At 36.1% G+C, this 21,801-nt stretch overlaps 1 protein-coding gene across 2 annotated transcripts in view; it reads left to right on the top strand.

Annotated features, from left to right (window-relative positions):
* CDC73 (cell division cycle 73) overlaps nucleotides 1–21,801 on the top strand; it is a 188,605-nt gene that overhangs the window by 116,988 nt on the left and 49,816 nt on the right. Inside the window, exons 16-17 of one of the 2 annotated variants that reach the window (XR_012001792.1) lie at nucleotides 2,621–2,793; nucleotides 8,856–9,000. Coding sequence is in view for 1 of the 2 variants with exons in the window: in XM_025991343.2 (XP_025847128.1) it covers nucleotides 2,621–2,661 (41 nt within the window). In the remaining variant the exon portion in view is untranslated. Of the gene's footprint in view, nucleotides 1–2,620; nucleotides 3,824–8,855; nucleotides 9,001–21,801 lie in introns of those variants that run through there. The other variant, XM_025991343.2, reaches the window with a different exon arrangement.

The raw sequence follows: 21,801 nt of genomic DNA, 5'->3' as shown, positions 1-21,801 counted from the left end.
TCTCAAAAATTTAGGTCCAGATAATACTGCTTTGCAGTCTTTCAATCTGCCATCCATTTTTGCAGCTCCATGCCTTAGTAAATGTTCCTTTTCCTGACTAGAAGATGTGTTCTTAACTTTTAAGACAGTTCAAATTCACACCTGTGAGGTTCACATCTGTACTTATCAAATAACACATTTGTGTTTTTGTGATTTCTTCTGCCCATTATGAGCAACCTAAGGTATTTGCCAATATTAGTATTACCCCATGTGAGAAAAAAAAATCAGACCATACTTAATGCTCTTAAAACTAATTGAATAGAGATGTGTTTGCATTAATATCATCCATGTTCATGGAATTAAGAATGGACAACTAAATCTTCATTTCCCACATATATGATACTACAACTCACTTTAAAAAGTGAGTATCACTTTCAGAAGAAATGAAAACAATAAAACGAAATATATATGAAAGACTAAGCAAAGGTATACCAATACCTAGTTAGGAGTAAGTGTTCTCATTTTTCTTTAATATGTTTATAGCACCAGTGCCCTGTAATTATATTTCAAGATGGTAAGGTAGAGCAGTTATCAAGGTACTGTCTCCCAGCTCCAAATCCACCCTCCTTCCCCCTATTTTGTAATGTTGAAACTGGACTTCGTACAAGTTTCTTCTGTACAAGCTCGATGTTAGGCTGTCACTGGAGGAACCGTATAAGGCCACAACAGAGGAGTTTCTTTTTCTGGTCCTGGTGTGCTGTGTTTGACTTGGCTGCCAGAGCAGTAGATTATAATGCAGAAGGTCTGAGAGCACCCATTCAACAGCCTTCATAGATCTTCTGCAGCCTACACCTTCCTGAAAGTCTGCTCACAGAAACAGTTCCCAAAGACCAACTGTGGCCCACCCGCAACCCCCAGAGACTCCACCACCTGGTGAGGTGCTCCGAGTAGGCCAGCCACTTTCCCACAACAGATAGTCTTGTGTTCCTTTTTTATTTTATTTTTTTATTTTTTTAAAGATTTTATTTATTTATTCATGAGAGACACAGAGAGAGATAGAGAGGCAGAGACACAGGCAGAGAGAGGAGCAGGCTCCATGCAGGGAGCCCGATGTGGAACTCGATCCTGGGACTCCAGGATCATTCCCTGAGCCAAAGGCAGGCGCTAAACCACTGAGCCACCCAGGTGTCCCCTAGTCTTGTGTTCCTGTGTGAGACATGCCCTCTCCAATGAGTTCTTACTCTCACCGGGGTAAGAGTGGGAAGTGGGGTGGCTCTTACATGCTCTTTCTTTTTTATTCTCCCACCACTAGAGAAGGAATAGCTTCTTTCTAATTTCTATACCCATTAGAATCTCCTTTATTAACCATTCTATATATTTAATTTTTTCTCTATCAAATTACTGATGTGGTTCCTGTCTCCTGAGAGGTTTCTTTGAGTGTAGAGTAAACTAAACTATACACTATACTAAACTATAAACTAGTTCCTAGAAGCTGGTTGCATCAGGAAGGACCATATGTTAGAATTAATGGTTTACATAAATATTTGAAGTCTCAGAAGGAGAAAATGAGAAAAACAATACTGTGGTGAATGTGTGGAAATCAGAGAACGATTTGATATAGTTCTGGTGGCTGACCTGATTGAAACCATGGTGGTGGTTGTGGGAATCTTTGGATCAATAAATATTCACATGCTACAAAAAAAAAAAAAAAAAAGAAAAGAAAGAAAGAAAAGAAAAGAAACGGTGGTGATTACTGTATCCAGATTCCTGGGAACCTTTCAGGGCTATATTGAAGATAAATGGTCCAATATAAAAACACGCCTCTCTCTTTCTCTCAACCTCTTTCTCTCTCTTTTTTACATATTTAGCATTCTTCTGCATTTTGCTTTGTTCACCTAATAGTATATCTTGAAAATTGTATGTTCAGTTTTTTTTTTTCTGTCTTGTTCTTAAGTTTTTTTTTTTTTAAATTGAAGTAAACATCACATAGTAAATATCTTTTTCTTTGAACTGACCACATACTATTTTACACTATGGCTGTGCCAGCACTGTGGAGAGATATCTGGGTTGAATACAATTATGTACCATTATAACTGTTGCAGTAAACATCTATGTACATATGTATTTGTACATGTATATTAGTGTATCTTAGATAAATTCCTGAAAGTGGCATCACTAATTCAGAGATCATGTATTTTTTTGTTTTACTTTTTATTTTGAAATAATTAGATTCATAGAAATATACAAAACTACTAGACAGGTCCCAGGTGTCCCTCATCCAATTTCTCCCAATGATGTTATTTTATATAACCATAGTACAATATTAAAACTAGGATATTGATAACAATCTACAATCTTATTTAGATTTCAGCAAACTGCCCTCATTTGACTGTGTGTGTATGGTTCTATGCAATTTTATCACATGTAGATTTGTGTAACCAGCCCTGAAGACAAGATGCAGAACTGTTCCATCAGTGTGAAGATCCTTTGTGCTACACCTTTATAGCCACACCCACTCTCCCCCCTTCTCCATCTCTCTATTCCTATTCCTGGCAAGCAACTAATCTGCTCTCCAGCTCTGTAATTTTGTCATTTTGAGAATACAGTAGACCCTTCTTACCTGTGGTTTCCCTTTCTGCAGGTTTGTTACCCATGGTCAAACCCATGCCTGGAGAGAGGTGATCCCCTTTCTGACTGTGTCGTCAAAGGGGCAGTAGTAGCCTAACACTACGTTTTAGTGCCTGTGTCATTCCCCTCACTTCATCTCATTACGTAGGCATTTTATCATCTCACATCATCACAAGAAAAAGAAAGGTGAGTACATTACAGTAAGATAATTTGAGAGAGACTACATTCATTTAACTTTTATTACAGTATTTTGTTATAATGATTCTATTTTATTAAATGAAATAATAGTTATCTATTTTTAGTTGTTAATCTTTTACTGTGCCTAATTTACAAATTAGATTTGACCATAAATATGTGTGTATAGGAAAAAATATATATGAGGTTCAGTACTATCTCTGGTTTCCAGCATCCACTGGGGGTGTCAGAACTATCCTTCTCAGATAAGGGGGAGCTACTATCTATGTAAAAGAAATCATACAATAGGTGACCTTTGGATTTTGGCTTTTTTCATGCAGCATAATTCCCTTGAGATCCATCCAACAGTTGGATGTATCAATAGTTTTTCTTTTTCTTTCTTTTTTTTTTTTTTTCTGAGTAGTATTCAATGATGTGGCTGTACTACCATTTGGTTAACCACTTGCCAATTGAAGAGTGTTAGGTTGTTTCCATTATTCGGCTATTATTAATAAATCTGTGAACATTGTTGTACACATTTTTGTGTGTTTCTTTTCTGGGATAAATGTCCAAGAATATGGTCGCTGCGTTGTATGGTAAGTATATGTTAGCTTTTTAAAGAAATTGTCAAACTATTTTCCAGAATGATGGTATTTTCCAGAATGATCCAGTTTCTCCACATCCTTGCCAGTATTTTATATTGTCATGATTTTTTATGAGTTTAGCTGTTTTAATAGATATATAGTAATGTATCTTAATGGTTTTAATTAGAATGTTCCCAGTGACTAATGGTATTGAACATATCTTCAGGTTCTAGTTTGCTATCTGTATATTCTCTTTGGTGAAATGTGTGCTCATATCTTGCCCGTTTTCTAATTTGTTTTTTTTTTTAAGATTTTATTTATTTATTCATGGGAGAGACAGAGAGAGAGGGGCAGAGATATAGGCAGAGGGAGAAGCAGGCTCTATGCAGGAAGCCCGATGTGGGACTTGATCCAGGCATTCCGGGATCACGACCTGAGCTGAAGGCAGATGCCCAACCACTGAGCCACCCAGGCATCCCTGATTTTGTTTGTTTTTACTGTTGAGTTCTTTATACAGAAGTTCTCACGTTCCATGGTTCTAATATGCATGACTTATTTTTTCTTTTTTTTGTTTGGAACAGTTCCTTTTATTTCCCCATTTGCTTTATTGATATATAACTGACGTATACCATTGGGTAAGGCTAAAGTGTACAATATAATTTGATACATGTATATATTGTGAAATGTTTACTACAATAAGATTAGTTAACACATCCTTTACCTCACATAATCACCCTTTTTGTTATTGTTATGGTAACAACGTTTAAGATCCAAGCAACTTTCAAGTATACAATACAGTATCGTTAGCTAGAGAAAGAACTTACTCCTCTGGAAGTTTGTATGCTTTGACCAACATCTCATAATTTCTTTCACTGCCCAGTACCTGGTAACCACCATGCTACTCTCTGCTTCTATGAATTTGGCTTTTTTAGATTCCTCATTTAACTGAGATCAGACAGTATTTCTTTCTCTGTCTCACTTATTTCACTTACCATAATGCCCTCAAGGCCTAGCTGTGTCACAAATGATAGAATTCCCTTTTATTTGATGGATGAATAATATTCATAAACCACATTTTTATTCATTCATCCATTGCTGGACATTTCAGTTGTTTCTATGTCTTGGCTATTGTGAATAATGCTGCAATGGACATAGGAGTACAGCTATCTCTTAGGGTTAGTGATTTATTACCCTTTGCATATATAACCAGAAGTGGAATTCCTGGATCATATGACAGCTCTATTTTTAATTTTTTGAGGAATCCTCATAGTGTATTTATAGTAGGTGCACCAATTTACTCTTTTCCCACCAGTAGCATGCTAGGGTTCCCTTTTCTCCAAATTCTTACCCATGCTTGTTATCTCTTGTCTTTTCAATAACAGTCATTCTAACAGGTGTGAGGTGACATTTTATTGTGGTTTTGGTTTGAATTTTCCTGATGATGAGTAATGTTGAACACCTGTTGATGTATCTGTTGGCCATTAGTATGTCTTTCTTTGGAAAAATGTTATTTAAGCCTTTTCTCCATTTTTTATTGGATTATTATTATTTATTTATTTTTTGCTACTGGGTTGTATGAATTCCTTATATATTTCAGATATTAGTACCCCTTAACACATTTGGCTTGGATATAGTTTCTCCCAATTGGTAGGTTGCCTTTTCTTTTTTCTTCTTTAGGATTTTATTTATTTTAATTGAGAGAGAGGAAGAGAGCACAAGCAAAGGAAAGGGGTAGAGGGAGAGGGAGAAGCAGACTGCCTGCTGAGCAGGGAACCCACTGGCTGTGAGGCGCAATCCCAAGACCCCAGGAGCCAAAGGCAGACACTTAACCAACTAAGCCACCAGGTGCCCCTGCCTTTTCATTTTGTTGTATGTTTCATTTGCTCTGTAGAAGTTTTATCAGTTTGATGTTGCATTTGTTGATTTTTGCTTTGTTCCTTGTGCTTTTGGTGTCATATCTAAACAATCATATATGAAATCAATGTCAAGGAGCTTTTTCCTATGTTTTCACTTAGGAATTTTAAAGTTCCAGGTCTTAAATTTAAGTACTTAACCCACTTTGAATTAATTTTTGTGAGTGGTCAAAGATAGAGGTCTATTTTCATTCTTTTGCATATGGATATCCAGTTTTTCTAGCACCACTTATTAAAGAGACTATTTTTTTCCCTATTGAGTATTCTTGTCTTCCTCATCATATGTTAGTTACTTTATACATGTGAGCTTATTTCTGGGCTCCTGATTCTGTTTCATTGGCCTATGTGTCTGTTTTTATGCCAGTGCCACTGTTCTGGTTACTATGACTTTGTAATATAGTTTGATATCAGCAAGTGTGATGCCTCCTCAAGGTTACTTTGGGTATTTTGGTTTTTTTTCCAGTTCCATACAAATTTCAGCATTTTTTTTCTATTTCTGTGAAATATGCCATTGGAATTTTGATAGAGATGCATTGAATCTGTAGATGGCTTTGGGGAGTATGAACATTTTAACAATATAAATTTTTCTGATCCATAAACATGAAATATCTTTCCATTTATTTGCATCTTCTTTAATTATTTTCATCTATATCTTAAAGTTTTCAGTGTATAGATCTTTTTTGGTTAAAATTATCTCTTTTATTGTATTTTATGCTATTGTAAATTGGATGGTTTTCTTCTTTTTCAGATAATTCATTGTTACTGTATAGAAAAACTGAATTTTTAAAAATGCCACTTAACATACATTGTAATATTAGTTTCAGGTATAAGACAATATAGTGATTCAGCACTTCTATACAACACTCGGTGCTCATCACAATGAATGCACTCCTTAATCTCCATCCCTTATTTAACCCATCTTATTTAACCCACCCAGGTGGGTGCCCACCCACCTCCCCTCTGGTAACCATCAGTTTCTTCTCTATAGTTAAGAATCTGTTTCTTGGTTTACCTCACTCTTTCCCTTTGCTCATTTGTTTTGTTTCTTAAATTCCACATAGAAGTGAAATCATGTGGTTTTTGTCTTTCTCAAACTTATTTTGCTTAACATAATATTCTCTAGCTCCATCTATGCCATTGCAAATGGCAAGTTTATTCTTTTTTGTGGCTAAGTAATAGTCCAGTGTGTATATATGTGTGTGTGTGTATGTACACACATTGAATTTTATATATATACCACATCGTCTTTATTCATTCATCAATCAATACACACTTGAGCTGCTTCCATAATTTGGCTTTTATAGATAATGCTGCTATAAACATCAGGGTGTGTGTATCCCTTTGAATTAGCATTTTTGTGTTTTTTGGGTAAATACCTAGTCATGCAATTGCTAAACTATAGGGTAGCTCTATTTTTAACTTTTTGAGGCTATTTTCCAGAGTGATAGCACCAGTCTGCATTCCCACCAATAGTGTAAGAAGTTTCCTTTTTCTCTATACCCTCACCAATACCTGTTGTTTCTTTTGTTTAGCCATTCTGATAGGTGTGAGGTGATTTCTCACTGTAATTTTGATTTGTATTTCCCTGATGATGAGTGATGTTGAGCATCTTTTCATGTATCTGTGGCAATCTGTATGTCTTCTTTGGAAAAATGTCTATTCTTCTGCCCATTTTTTAATTGGATTATTCATTTTTTGGGTATTGAGTTTTGTAAATTCTTTATATTTTTTGGATACTAACCCTTTATAGGATATGTCATTGGTAAACATCTGTCCCATTCCATAGGTTGCCTTTTAGTTTTGCTAAATGTTTCCTTCATTGTAATGAAAGCTTTTTTATTTTGATGAAGTCCCAGTAGTTTATTTTTGCTTATGTTTTACTTGCCTCAGAAGACATATCTTGAAAGAAGTAGCTATAGCCAATGTCAAATAAGTTACTGCCTGTGCTCTCTCCTAGCATTTTTATGGTTGCAGGTCTCATATTTAGATCTTTAGTCCATTCTGTATTTATTTTTGTATATGATGTGAGAAAGCAGTCCAGTTTCATTCATTTGTATGTTGCTGTCCACACAACTGATTTTTGTATGTAAATTTTGTGTCTTGAAACTTTACTGAGTTTATTTATTTGTTCTAATAGGACTTTGGGATAATAAGATGTAGATAACATCTTGTTATCTACAGAGAATTTTGTTCAATTGTTCTAGTAGGCCTTTAGGATTTCTATATATAAGAGCATGTTATCTACAGAGACTACTTTACTTCTTCCTTTCTGATTTGGATACAGTTTATTTCTTTTTCTTGCCTAATTGTTCTGGTTAGGACTTCCAGTACTGTGTTGAATAAGAGTGGTGATAGTTGTCTTATTCCTAATCTTAGAAAGGAGCTTTCAGCCTTCACCATTAAATACAATGTTAGGGCCTCTGGGTGACTCAGTCAGTAAGCATCTGACTTCGGCTCACGTCTTGATCTCAGGGTTTGGGGATTGGACCCCACATAGGGTTCTGTGTTCAGCAGGCAGTCTGCTTGAAGTTCTCTCTCTCCCTCTCCTGCCCATCCCCCTGCTCATTTTCTTTCTCTGTCTCTCTGTCTCTCTCAAATAATAAATAGAATCTTTTTTAAAAATATGTTAGCCGTAGGCTTTTCATATATGGCCTTTATTATGTTTCTTCTGTATATACTTTGTGAGAGCTTTTAACATGAAAAGATGTTGAATTCTGTTAAATGATTTTTCTGCATCTAATGAGATGATAATGTGAGTTTTATTTTTTATCTTTTACTCTATTAATCACATTTATTGATTTATGTATGTTGAGTCATCCTTACACCATAAGAATAAAATCCACATGATTTTGGTGCATGATTCTTTTAATATGCAGTTAAATTCAATTTCCTAGTATTTTGTTGAGAAAGTATGCATCTGCATTCATCAAGGATATTGGCCTGTGTTTTTCTTTTCTTGTAGTATCCTTATCTTGTTTTGGTATCCGGGTAATGCTGGCCTCATGATACGAGTTTGGGAGCGTTTCCTCCTCTTAAATTTTGTTGGAAGGGTTTGAAAAGAATTTACATTTAATTCCTCTTTAAATATTTTGTAGAATTCATGAGCAAAGCCACTTGGTCCTGGGCTTTTCTTTGTTGGGAGATTGATTACTGATTCAATCTGTTTACTAGTAATTGGTCTGTTTGGGTTTCCTATTTCTGTATGATTCAGTCTAGGCAGTTTGTATGTGTCTGGAAATTTATCCATTTCTTCTAGGTTGTGTAATTATTAGCATATAATTGTTCATACTAGTCTCATGATTTTTTGTATTTCCATATCTGTTTCTGTTTTGTTTGTTTTTTAGAGAGAGAGTGCATGTGTGCATGTGTGGGAGTTGGGGGGAACGAGCAGAAAAAGAGGGAGAGAGAAAATCTTAAGCAGGCTTCTAAGCCTTATGCAGGGCTCCATCTCATGATGCTGATGAGATCGTGACCTGAGCCAAAATCAAGAGTCAGACACTTAAGTGACTGAGCCATCCAGGTGCCCCTGTGGTATCTGTTTTTATTTTTATTTATTTAATTTATTTATTTTTCACAGGCACCCAGGGGGTTCCCACCTGCCCCGCGCCCCACACCACACCGCGGACGGGGGTGCACATGCACGCGGACACGGCCCGACGGCCACTGGGCAGCGCCCTGTGACCTCCAAGGGCTCTGTCAACCTCCGCGCCGGGGCGGCCCAGGTACCTGGGTATCGGTTTTTAACATCTTATTTTTCATTTATAATTTTATTTTATTTTTTTGTCCTCTCTTTTCTTGGTAAGCCTAGCTAAAAGTTTGTTAATTTTATCTTTTGAAGGAAACAACTCTTCGTTTTGATGAAGTCTTCTATTGTTTTCCTACTCCCTATTTCATATGTTTCTGCTTTGATCTTTGTTATTTCCTTCCATCTACTAACTTTGGGCTTAGTTTGTTCTTTTTAGAATAATTCACTGAGGTATAAAGTTAGTTATTTACTTGAGGTTTTTATTTATTTTTTAAATATGGTCACTTACTTGTTATGAATGCCACTCTTAGAATTGCTTTTGCTGCATCCCTAAGTTGCAGTATGTTGCATTTCCATTTCCATTTGTTTGAAAATATTGGTTTATTTCCCTTTTTATTTCTTCTCTGACCCATTGATTGTTCAGATGTGTGTTGTTTAATCTCCACATATTCTTGAATTTACCACTTTTCCTTCTTTTATCAATTTTTAGTTTCATATCATTGTGATCAGGAAAGATGCCTAGTATGATTTAAATATTTTTAAATTTGCTGAGAATTATGACCTAACATACCCTGGACTGTGTCCTGTAAGCTGATGAAAAGAATGTGTATTTGTTGTATTTGTTAGTGGATGGAATGTTCTGTATGTTTGGTTCATTTGCTCAGAAGTACAGTTTAAGTCCAATGTTTCCTTATTGATTTTCCTTCTTTCTCCTTTTTTCTTTTCTTTTCGTTTCATTTCTTTCTTTTCTTTTTTCTCTCTTTCTTTCTTTCTTTCTTTCTTTCTTTTCTTTCTTTCTTTCTTTTTCTTTCTTTTCTTTTCTTTTTCTTTTTCTTTCCTTTTTCTTTTCTTTTCTTTTCTTTTCTTTTCTTTTCTTTTCTTTTCTTTTCTTTTCTTTTCTTCTTTTCCTTTTCCTTTTCCTTTTCCTTTTCCTTTTCCTTTTCTTCTTTCCAGAGACACAGGCAGAGGGAGAAGCAGACTCCTCACAGGGAGCCCAATTTGGGACTTGATCCTAGGACTCAGGGATCACTAGTGAGCCAAAGGCAGATGCTCAATCACTGTGTCACCCAGGTGCCCTCCTTATTGATTATCTGTTTGGATAATCTATCCATTGTTGAATGTGTGGTATTGAAGTCCCTTACTCTTAGGGAGAAGCAGACTCCTCACAGGGAGCCCAATTTGGGACTTGATCCTAGGACCCAAGGATCACTAGTGAGCCAAAGGCAGATGCTCAATCACTGTGTCACCCAGGTGCCCTCCTTATTGATTTTCTGTTTGGCTAATCTATCCATTGTTGAATGTGTGGTATTGAAGTCCCTTACTCTTTTTGTTTTGTCTATTTTCCCTTCAGATTTGTAAGTATTTGCTGTATATATTTAAGTATATTAAGTATTCCAGTGTTGGGTACATAAATATTTACAGCTGTCATATCCTTTTGATGAGTTAACCCTATTATCCTTATAATGGTTTATATAATCCTTCTTTGTCTATCATTACAGTTTTCTTTAAAGATTTTTATTTATTTATTCATGAGAGATAGAGGCAGAGACATAGGCAGAAGGAGCAGCAAGTTCCCTGCAGGAAGCCTGATGCAGGACTCGATCCCAGAACTCTGGGATCATGACTGAGCCAAAGGCTGACTCAGGCAACCACTGAGCCATCCAGGTGCCCCATCATTACAGTTTTTGACTTAAAGTTTATTTTGTCTGCTATAAGTTTGGGTACCCTTCCTTTCTTTAAGTTTCCCTTAGTGTGGAATATCTTTTCTCATCTCTTCACTTTGAACCTTTGTATGTCCCTAGAGCTGACAAATCTCTTGTAGGCAGCGTAAACTGGGGTCTCTCTCTTTTTATTCATTCAGCCACTCTGTGCCTTTCAACTGAAGAATTACTCCATTTACATTTAAAGTAATTATTGATAAGTAAGGACTTACTAATGCCATATTGTTCATTATTTTCTGTTTTGCAGTTTCTTTGTTTCTTCCTCTCTTGCTATCTTCCTTTGTGAATTGAGGGTTTTCTGTAGTGATATACTTTGATTCCCTTCTCATTATCTGTCTCTATCCACTGTAGGTTTTTGCTTTGTAGTCACCCTGAAGCTCACACAAAACATTTTTTAGATATAACAATCAATTTTGGGCTGATAGCAACTATAGCAACTTAACTTCAATTACATTAAAAAAACTCTACCCTTTTTACACATACCCTCATATTTTATGTTTTTGATGTCACAATTTAAATCTTTTTGTATTATGTACCCATTAAGTTATTATAGCTATATTTATTTTTATACTTCTTTCCTTTTATATTAGAGTTAAGTGATTAAAACATTACCATGTTACAATATTGGAGTATTTAGAATTTAACTCTGTACTTATCTTTACTAGTATGTTTTATATTTTCATATTTTCATGTTAGTAGTTCCTTTCATTTCAGCTTGACCATTTCCTTTCAGCATCTTTTTTTCTGTAAGGCAGGCCTAGTGGTGATGAACTTCCTCAGTTTTGTTCCTCTGGGAACTTTATCTATTTTTCATTTTTTAAATCTCTTTTTCATTTCCAAAGGATAGTTATCAAATAGAGTATTCTTTGTTGGCAGTTTTTTTCTTTTGGCATTCTAAATATGCATCATTCCACCTCTCCCAGCCTGTAAGGTTCTGCTGAGAAATCCATTGACAGCATTATGGGTGTTCCATGTAAATGACAAGCTTCTTTTCCCTTGATGCTTTCAAGATTGTCTTTGTTTTTTGAGTTTTGTTATACTGTGTTTTGGAGAAGATCTCTTTTAGTTGAATTTGTTTGGGCATCTATTAGCTTCCTGAATTTGGATGTGCAAATTTTAACTAATTTTTGGAAGTTCTAAACCCTTATTTCTTCAAATATGTTTTCTGCCCCCTTTCCCTCTCTTCTTCTAGGATTCCAGTAATGTATAGATTGTTCCTTTTATTGATTTTTCATTAATTCTGTATCTCTCTTCCTGTCTTCTTCTTTTTTGTGTTTTTTGTTTTTTTGTTTTTTGTTTGTTTTGTTTTGTTTTGTTTTTTGCTCTTCTGGTTTGGTAATTTCAAATTACCTGTTTTCAGGCTCATTGATTTGTTCTTCCACTTGGTCCAGTCTGCTTTTGAAGCTCTCTAGTGAATTCTTTATTATAGTCACTGTATTCTTCAGCCTCAAAAAAAATTTTTTTTATCTTTTCTCTGTGTTGAATTTCTCATTTTGTTCTTTTGTTGTTTTCCTGGTTTCATTGAATTGTTTGTGCATGTTCTTTTATAGCTTTCTGAGCATCTTTAGAACAATTATTTTGAATTCTTTGTCAGACAACTCATGTATTTCCATTTCTTTGTATTCAGTTAATGGGAGTTTACTGTGTTCCTTTGCTGGTATCATGTTTCCTTGATTCTTCTTGCCTGCTTTCCATGGTCATATAGCTAAGAATCACATTTTCCATGTGTTGTCCATAATTATTGTCATACCTAATGAGTATTATAATATTATTGATAATAATTGTTATTTTCCATTTCCATCTCCAAATAGATGCCATGTGACTTGAAGGAGTTACCATTCTGTTGTGAAAATGTAAGGGTTTAACTTGACCATTTGCTAGCGGTAGATTTATATGTTTGCATGGAAGTGTCAACAAAGATGCCACCAAGCATAGCATGTATTTTCTCACCATAAATATAACTGTGAATCTGCTTAAATACTGCTTAAATACTGGTATAATTGGCATCTTTAATATGTTGAATCTTCTAATCCATGAAAAGAGTATGTATTCCACTTACTTGGATTTTATTTGATGTTTTTATCAGCATTTTGTAGTTCTCAGCATATAAGTTCTGTTAGATTTATATCTAAATATTACTCCTTTTTTGAGTGATTATAAATGACATTGTATTTTTAATTTCAACCTCTTCATGTTTATTGGTAGTATATGGAAATACAAGTGATGTTTTTATGCTGATTTTGTATCCTACAACCTTGCTAAACTCGCTGAGAAGGGTTATTATTTGTTTTTGTTTTTGTTTTGGTAGATTTCTTGGTACTTTCTATGCTAATGTCATTTACAAATGGAGCCAGTTTTATTTTTTCCTTTTCAATCTGTGTGCCTTTTATTTCTTGCCTTATTGCAATGGTTAGAGTTTCCGTTAATATGTTAAATCAGAGATGTACTGATTAAAAAAAAAAAACAAAAACAACCATACAGTCAAAATGTACATAGGGACTGTAATCTAAAATATCCAGGCAGCCCAGGTGGCTCAGTGGTTTAGTGCCGCCTTCAGCCCAGGGTATGATCCTGGAGACCTAGGATCGAGTCCCAAGTTGGGCTCCCTGCATAGAGCCTACTTCTCCCTCTCCCTGTGTCTCTGCCTCTCTCTCTGCATCTCTCTGTGTCTGTTATGGATAAATAAATAAAATCTTTAAAAAATAAAATAAAATAAAATACCCTAGGACCAGGCCAGTAATGTATATAAATTGTGTAAGTAGTAGAATTGATGGGAATGTACTCTACTAGAGAATATAAATATGTATATAGATAGATAGATAGATAGATAGATAGACAGATATAGATATAGATATGTAGATAGATAGATAGATGGATAGATCTCCTAAAGATAAAGAAAAAAGACAACCAAATCCAAAGACTTAAAAACTACTGTGTATTTTTTTGTTATTTTTCTTGCCAAATAAAATGTATTTTCAGGAAGGATTTGGCTGAAGATAGTCATTGGTCTCTAGCCTCTGCATGGAATTGCATTCAAAGAAAATAAAATTGAACTCCACAAGCCTTGAATAATAATTTAGATTCTGCATGTGCCAAATAAGAGCCCTACTTCTGGAGGATTATAATCAGGTCATATTGAGATAAGGATTAAGACTCAGTTGACAACAGATGTTACATTGGTTAGCTATTCATGTATTATGTACCACCCCTAAACCATTTGTTATTGCATTTATTATTAGTCTGTGGGTCATTTGGTCTTTTCTGGGCTTGGTCTTAATCTTGCTTTTAACCCATGTTGGGCTGTTCTTGGCTGGGCTAGCTCAGGCATCTACATTCAGCTGGCTGGTTGACTGCAGTATGGCTTTAGTCTAGGATGGACTGGTTCTTATGTGTGAAGTTGATTGGCTGACAACTAGAGCAACAGTGAGTTAGTAGGCTGTCTGTCTCTCATTACCCAGTGTAAGATTCTAGGTATGTTCTCATGGCAAAGACTTAGGAACCAGAGAGAACAGAAGCATGTAAAACCCCTTGAGGCCTAGACTCAGAATTGCCACACTTTCACTTCCACTACTTTTTGTTGGCCATAACAGGTCACAAGTCAGGCCTGGATTGAAGGAATGAGGAAACAGATTCCACCTCTTGATAGAAAAACCTTCAAGGGCACATTACAAGGGGTATGGATACAGGGAAGCCATTAATTGGGGCATCTATGCAAACAATATACTATGAGCATGTAGGGTCTCTTTAAGGTTAGATATTATTGCTCATTTTTTCAACATATCTGGCAAAATTTGTATATATATACTTCCAACTCACCAACTATTCTGAATCGTTTGTCAAAACACTAGAAACAAGTAGAAGATAGATTGTAAATTAAAATATAACCTAACCTTGTATGATACCAAACAATTCTGATAACAGGCAGGCATGAAATGTCCAACCTGGACCTAACAGTATGTATTGATGTTGATTCCAAAGAAACCCCGTCTGTATCTACACGTGATTGATTAGTATAGATGGTTCCTCCTTATAGAATCAAAGGGTGATAATGAAAAGTTGATAAAAGCTCTAAAGAGCCTTAAATATTTTCTCAGAACAAAGCCTGCTACAGCACTGATGGATACTAGGACTCTTGTCCTTGAGTATGTATGTATTTTATACTTGAGAGGGAAAGACAGAGGTTACAATTGGTCAAGGCATAATTTCAAAAATGCAATTCAACCTTATACAGATTTTCTGCAAATTACTAAATCCTTCTCTCCCTATATATGGAAAGTATTGTGTTAATTTTCTAGGGTTACCATGACGAAATACTACAGACTTGGTGGCTTAAAGAACAGAAATTGATTTTTCACAATTCTGGAGGTTAGAAGTCTAAGATCAAAGTGTCAGCAGGGTCAGTTTCTCCTGGGTCCTTTCTCCTTTACTTGTAGATAGCTGTCTTCTTCTGTCTTCATGTGGTTTTCCCTATGTGTATGTCTGCGTTCTAAGGTTCTCTTCTTATAAGAACACTGGGCATGTTGGATTAGGAGTCACTCTAATGACTTCATTTTAACTTAATGACTTTTTAAAAGTTCTGTCTCTAAATACAGTCACATTATATATATATTTTTGTGTGTAATCCTTTTATTTTCCTCCATATGAAATTTTCCACAGGACCTTTACTTTTCTGCTTCCTCTTTTTTTTTTTTTCTGCTTCTTCTTACATGACAGTACTATAGTTACTTAAGTCCTTTTTTTTTTTTTTTTAATTTTTTTTATTTATGTATTATTGTCACAGAGAGAGAGAGAGAGGCAGAGACACAGGCAGAGGGAGAAGCAGGCTCCATGCACTGGGAGCCCAATGTGGGATTCGATCCCGGGTCTCCAGGATCGCGCCCTGGGCCAAAGGCAAGCGCCAAACCGCTGCACCACCCAGGGATCCCAGTTACTTAAGTCCTAAACAAAGGATTAATTCAGAAATTAAAATGTATAGTTAACCAAAACTCAAATTTGATTTAATGCCACATCCTCACAGTAGGGAGGGGTCAGGGTTTGGCAGCTTCTCTATTTCTCCATTTCTTCCTCCCTAGTTCTCTCCTCTCCCAAAGCTGACCTGCCCCTCCACTTCAACTGCAACACTGGAGCTAGGAGAGAGGAATGGCTAGACATGGAAAATTCCTATAGGGACTGGTACCCTTGGGAGCTGATTTCATATTCTGAGCCCAGCATAGGCTCAGAGCAGACTTCGGCTCTTGTGGATATATTTTGTGGATTCACAGAGGTTTCATGCTGGGTGCCTCTCTTCTCTAGTTTACGGGACCTGGGAAACTTCCTGTCTTTTTTCCTGGTGGCTTCTTGAAATAACTTCCTCTTGACCTCCAGCTTTTTGTTTTCTAAGGTCACTCTGCTTCTCCAGGAGACAACCCATACCACAACCTTCTCCTTATGTTCCACATCTAGTCCATGGAGAACATCTGCCCAGATGTAGCTCAGGCTACCATCTGTGTTAGCTCTGACATGAGTTAGCACAAATTTTCTAAGACCTCAACTGCAAGAAACATTGTTCAGTTCTCCCTGGAGTCCTTGGGAAACTTCTTTATTATTCTTGCATTGAGATGTAGTGCCTACCCTATACCTCCAATCGCTGTTATCCTCTCACTCTTTCCCCAACCACAATGTAGCCACCAACTCTCTCTAAAGGTGATCATCTCAAAGATATATCTCCTTATCTCAGCAGGTCCTTTTATATTCTTATTGGATGAGGCATTTCAAAACTCTAAGAACAATTCTCTGCCTTTGTGAATTATGTAGATGATGATTGGGTTTTAGGATTTCAAATCTGTTGTATCTTCTATCTCAGTCAAAACTTTAATTTTAATATCCTTTACCTGTCTTTATTACTTGTCTTCTTCAGGTGAAAGTCATTAGGATTTCTAAAGTTACCAGTATGGAAAATAGGAGCTTACCCAAAGTCTCCTAGGCTACAGTAAGAGGAGTGTATGTTACAATCTTTTCTGGGCTATAAATGAGAGAAGAATGTGCTTTTATTGAAAACCCCGGAAAGTATTATTGGTGATCTGTATCGGCTTACATTGTACATGGTCATACTCTTATTCCATACTGAAACATTGGAAAATTACTCTAAATTTATTATTTAGCCTGCCCAATAGGGCAATGGAAAAAACGTATCCTTTACTTAATCATGCCACTCTTTTAGAACCATTTCTAAGAGGACAATCTGATATCTTGGTCACTTGAGAAAACAAATCCTGCTTATAATCACAAAATGGTATCAGTGTAAAAATATGGAAGTTAGCAATCAGCTTGGTGAAATTATCAATAATATTGGTCTTTTATGTGCAACAGATTTTTTTCCACAAAGATGTAATTTCTTTTTTTTAAAAAAAGGATATTTTGATTAGTCCCTTAAAGAAAGTAAAGCCCTTGAATTTAAAATTAAACTTAAAAGAGTTGTCTTATAAAGTCCACTTCAATATGTTATACTTTTCCAGTTATTTTATTTATAACTTCATCTTAAAAGATGTCTCAGTATTGTGACAGTTTTAGCTCTCTTATTATCAACAGCCACTATTTCAGAGGGAAAGTAGCTTTAGTATATAACAAACCACAGAAAAATTTAATGGTTAAAACAGTCAACATTTATTATTTTTCATGATTCTGTTAGTTGGTTGGATTGGCCAGAGCTGGATAGTCTATGAAGGCATCACTCTCATGACTATCCATTGTTTGATTAGTTTTGGTCAAAAGCTTCTGTAGCTTCATTGGTTGGGAGCTTGGTCTGGATGGGGCTGAGCTGGGACAACTTATCTCTGTCCCATGCAATGTCTCATCATCCCATTGGCTATCAGATGCTTCTTCACATGGTGGTCTCAGGGTTCTAAAAATACCAAGAAAGTGAGAAAGCCCTAATGAATAAGCAGTTTAATACCATTTCCCCCTTCCAGTACAGGATCCAGTCTAGGATTACATATCAATATAACTGGCATGGCTCTTTAATCTTCTCCAATTTGGAGGAATTCCCCAGTCTTTCTTGATAATGCCATACTTGAACACAATTACCTTCTTTTAAATAAGATACTTCTCATTTTGGGTTTGTCAGATATTTCCTCATGACTATCCTCAGTTGGAATCCTACTTAATTGATGCTGAGACCTTCTCAAGATACACTGTCTCGAGGCACACAATATGCTTTTGCTCTTTGGTGGTGATATCTAATCACCTGGTCAAGCTGCCATCCAATTTCCTCACTATATATTTATATTTAGTAGCTTTTCCTTGCATATTTAATAAGCAACTTGTGGGAAGATGCTTTAAGACTATACAAATATACTGCTTCTCATCCAAAATTTCCTCTTCAGTTCAACTTCCATTGATACTTCTTGCTTGAACTAGTCATTCCTGCTTTCCTGTGATGATTGCCATATGGTAGCTCTGCAACTTGAGCTCTCTCTCCTCCATGTCAACCAGTTGGTGCTCAGCCAACTGAATGCTGAAACAATGCCCTTCCTTCTTCCATTTTCTATTTGTATCTTTATCTGTTTATTATCAGTTCAGACTCATGGATTCCTATTTTTTTAATGGCTTACAAATTTGTTACTGTTCCAAATTTGTCCTGTGGGACTCTTTCAAGCTATCTCCTATATGCTTGTGGCACCCCCTCCCCCATCGTATTTTCAAAATTTTCTAACTTTATGGCATAATAAGACTCACAAGATTTAGATTTGATCATCTGAATCAGGTGAAGTCATAAATCTAATGTAAAATTGGATCATTTTGTTCACATATGGAATCTTCATCCTGATGAAAATTATTAAAAGAGCTGTCTACATCTAGGACCCAAAGACAGACAATCATCTCACAAATCTATCATTGTTACATCAAACTGACAGCAATCGACAGAGAAATCAGCTATATATCAAAAGATATCGAGGAATTTTAATAAATCTTTGTAAATGTTAAAAATTTTTATTTGGTGGCCTAGTTTAAATGGCATATTACCTATTTTAAAATCTTCATAGAGGGGATCCCTGGGTGGCTTAGTGGTTCAGCGCCTGCCTTTGGCCCAGGGTGTGATCCTGGAGACCTGGGATCAAGTCCCACGTCGGGCTCCTGGCATGGAGCCTGCTTTTCCCTCTGCCTGTGTCTCTGCCTCTCTCTCTCTCTCTCTCTCTCTCTCTGTCTATCATGAATAAAATCTTTTTAAAAATAAAATAAAATCTTCATAGAAATATCATTACAAACAAAACTTTGAAGATAGAATCTCTCTGGAAAAGAGTACTTAGCTAGTGGGTCTCAACACAAAAATTTTCACTTTGGTTACTATTCTTTTGTGTTAAGATACTTTAAGCAAGGCATTTGAGATTTCTTGAGAAATTTTGCTCTAGATATTTCTTTTTTTTTTTTTTTAAGATTTTATTTATTTATTAATGAGAGACACAGAGAGAGGCAGAGACAGAGGCAGAGAGAAGCAGGCACCTTGCAGGGAGCCTGACATGAGACTCGATCCCAGGTCTCCAGGATCACATCTTGGGCCAAAGGCAGGTGCCAAACTACTGAGCCACCAAAGCGTCCCTAGATATTTCTTTTTACATTTCTATATCTTTCAACATCATATCACTATTTCATGTTAATTGTCAAATTCTTTCATTTGTGCCTTTTTATTTCATGCTCATGCCCCTCCTCTCCTAACACGTTTTCCTGTCAATGTTGACTACAAGAAAGGGAAATCAAAGTTATAGAAATCAGAGATCCTTGTCAGAGGTCTTATTTAATAAAAATATCCCTTGTGCCAAATTATTTGAATGCTGTTTATAATCAGTTCTTCAGAGAGAAGTATTTTCTTTGTGTGTTTTATTATTTTAACTTAGTACATAGTACCTTGACTACTTTTCTAACAGCATTAAGGTGAAACAACATGCAATAGTATACTCTATTGAAACATTGTTTAAAAAATTAATTCAGCAAGTATTATATGTTTACTTGATTGCTTTGATTGCTAACCATGCACTTGGCATTGTCCTGCTTTGATTGCTAACCATGCACTTGGCATTGTCCTGAGGCATCAAAAAAGTTCTGTAATATTCATTCCAGTGAAGAGCCTAAGACTTTTGGGAAATACAAAAAAATTACAAGAAACATTAGATAATAGTACAGCAAGAATTACTAGATTAGATATTAATGTAGAGCTACTACTTTGATAGGGCTTTGCTTGAAAATCATTCTCCGAGTGTACTATTTATCCAGTGGTGTGTCACAAAGTATCCCGAAACTTGGCAGCTTAACACAAAACAAAGTTTTTATCTCACAGGGTTTAAGAAGGTCAGAAATCCAGGAGTGGCTTGGCCGGGTGGCTCTGGCTCAGCTTCTCTCTTGAGATTCCAGCCAAGTTGCTGGTGAGGGCTGTTGACATCTTAAGGCTTAACTGGAGAGAATCTGCCTCCAGGCTGATTCATATCAGAATCAGCAAGCCTCTGTTCTTTAGTGGTTGTTGGAGGAGGCTTTAGTTCCTTTCCACGTGAACCTCCCCTTATGAGTGCTCACAACATGGTATCTTGCTTCCCCCAGAGTAAGCAATCTGAGAGGGAAAGAGAGTGAGTGCCCAAGGTGGAAATCAGTCTTTTTATAACCTAACCTCAAGAGTAACATAAGCTATTGGTCACACAGACTAATTTCTGGTAAACTCTGTTGAGGACTACCCAAGAGTAGTGCCTGGGTATCAGGTATGGTTTGTTGGGAGCCATTATGGAGGCTGGTCTACCACCCAGAGACAGGTCAGCTGTGCAGAGGAGGAACTGCTAGTTTCTAAGGCAGCTGCTGGAGTCTGTAGCATGTACTCACTTTTTCCAAGACTTTACCTGCTGGCAGCTGGACCACTTATAATGGTCTGCTTGGGACCCAGATGGCTGGTTGGCTGAGATACCCTTAATTTCAAGAATCTTGAGGAGGTGTGGACACTTTACAGTATTAGGAAGTCAGAAATGTAAGATTTGAACCATCCCTTTGATCTTGGCTCCATCTAGCTACTTACATAGCCATTAATAAGCCTATTTCATCCCAGTATATTTATTGAACCCTGGAGATACAGTGGTGAACACATAGAAATTATTTTGGCCCTTACAAAACTTTTACTATGATAGATAAGATATGTACTAAACAACTAATTTCACAGATAATCATTTAATTACAATTATGAAAATGGCAGCAGTTTTGTTTTGTTCTGAAGTCCATGGGAAGTGTCAGTGCCCCTTCTGGCAGGGACACAAAGTCAGCTTTGAGCTGATCTTCAGAGGCCTAATAGTTATGCTTGTAAAATGGATGGGCAACCTTTACCTTGGGTTTAGAAGAAGGCCTTTTTTGCTGGAGGAGGCAGATTGCTTGCAAACTGCTTCTCTTGTTGATGTGATGAGTTTGCAGAAGCCACACAGAGGAGATCTGTGAACAGAACACAAGTCATCCCCTATAGCCTGATCTGTAGGTTCATACTATAACTTCAGCATGTTGAGCAATAGTGTTTCTGGGAAGACTTACAACTACAGAAATTTGTTTCTGTTCAGGATACATAATCTCTGCTGCAGTCATTAGGCACATTAAAAAATGCATTAATAATCCATTAAAGGTATTGATGTCTTGGCAATTAGTTTATTTAACATTTGATGTGCCTTATAGCCTCTAGTTTTTCTTTCTTTCTTTCTTTCTTTCTTTCTTTCTTTCTTTTTCTTTCTTTCTTTCTTTTCTTTTTCTTCTTTCTTCTTTCTTTCTTTCTTTCTTTCTTTCTTTCTTTCTTTCTTTCTTTCTTCTTTCTTTCTTATAGCTGACTTATATATATATAAAAAAAAAAACCTCAGTTGAAATTTTAGTCTTCTTTTAGTGCATTCATTTTCATCAAGCCTTTTAGGGTAATTGGTCCCAGTGCATGCTTTGTTTCTGTGATTGTGTCACGATGGTATCTTAAGTTGTCTTCTTTTGATAGAGACACACTTTTTGTATAATAAGTATATAGGAATATTTTCATAGGTTGAAATGAGAAGGTTTTCCCATTTTTTTTTGAAACATGA

This window comes from Vulpes vulpes, chromosome 5 (assembly GCF_048418805.1).
Source record: "Vulpes vulpes isolate BD-2025 chromosome 5, VulVul3, whole genome shotgun sequence".
NCBI classification, from domain to species: domain Eukaryota; kingdom Metazoa; phylum Chordata; class Mammalia; order Carnivora; family Canidae; genus Vulpes; species Vulpes vulpes.
The sequence above is the reverse complement of the archived record's forward strand: the minus strand, read 5'-3'. Positions and strand labels throughout refer to the sequence as shown.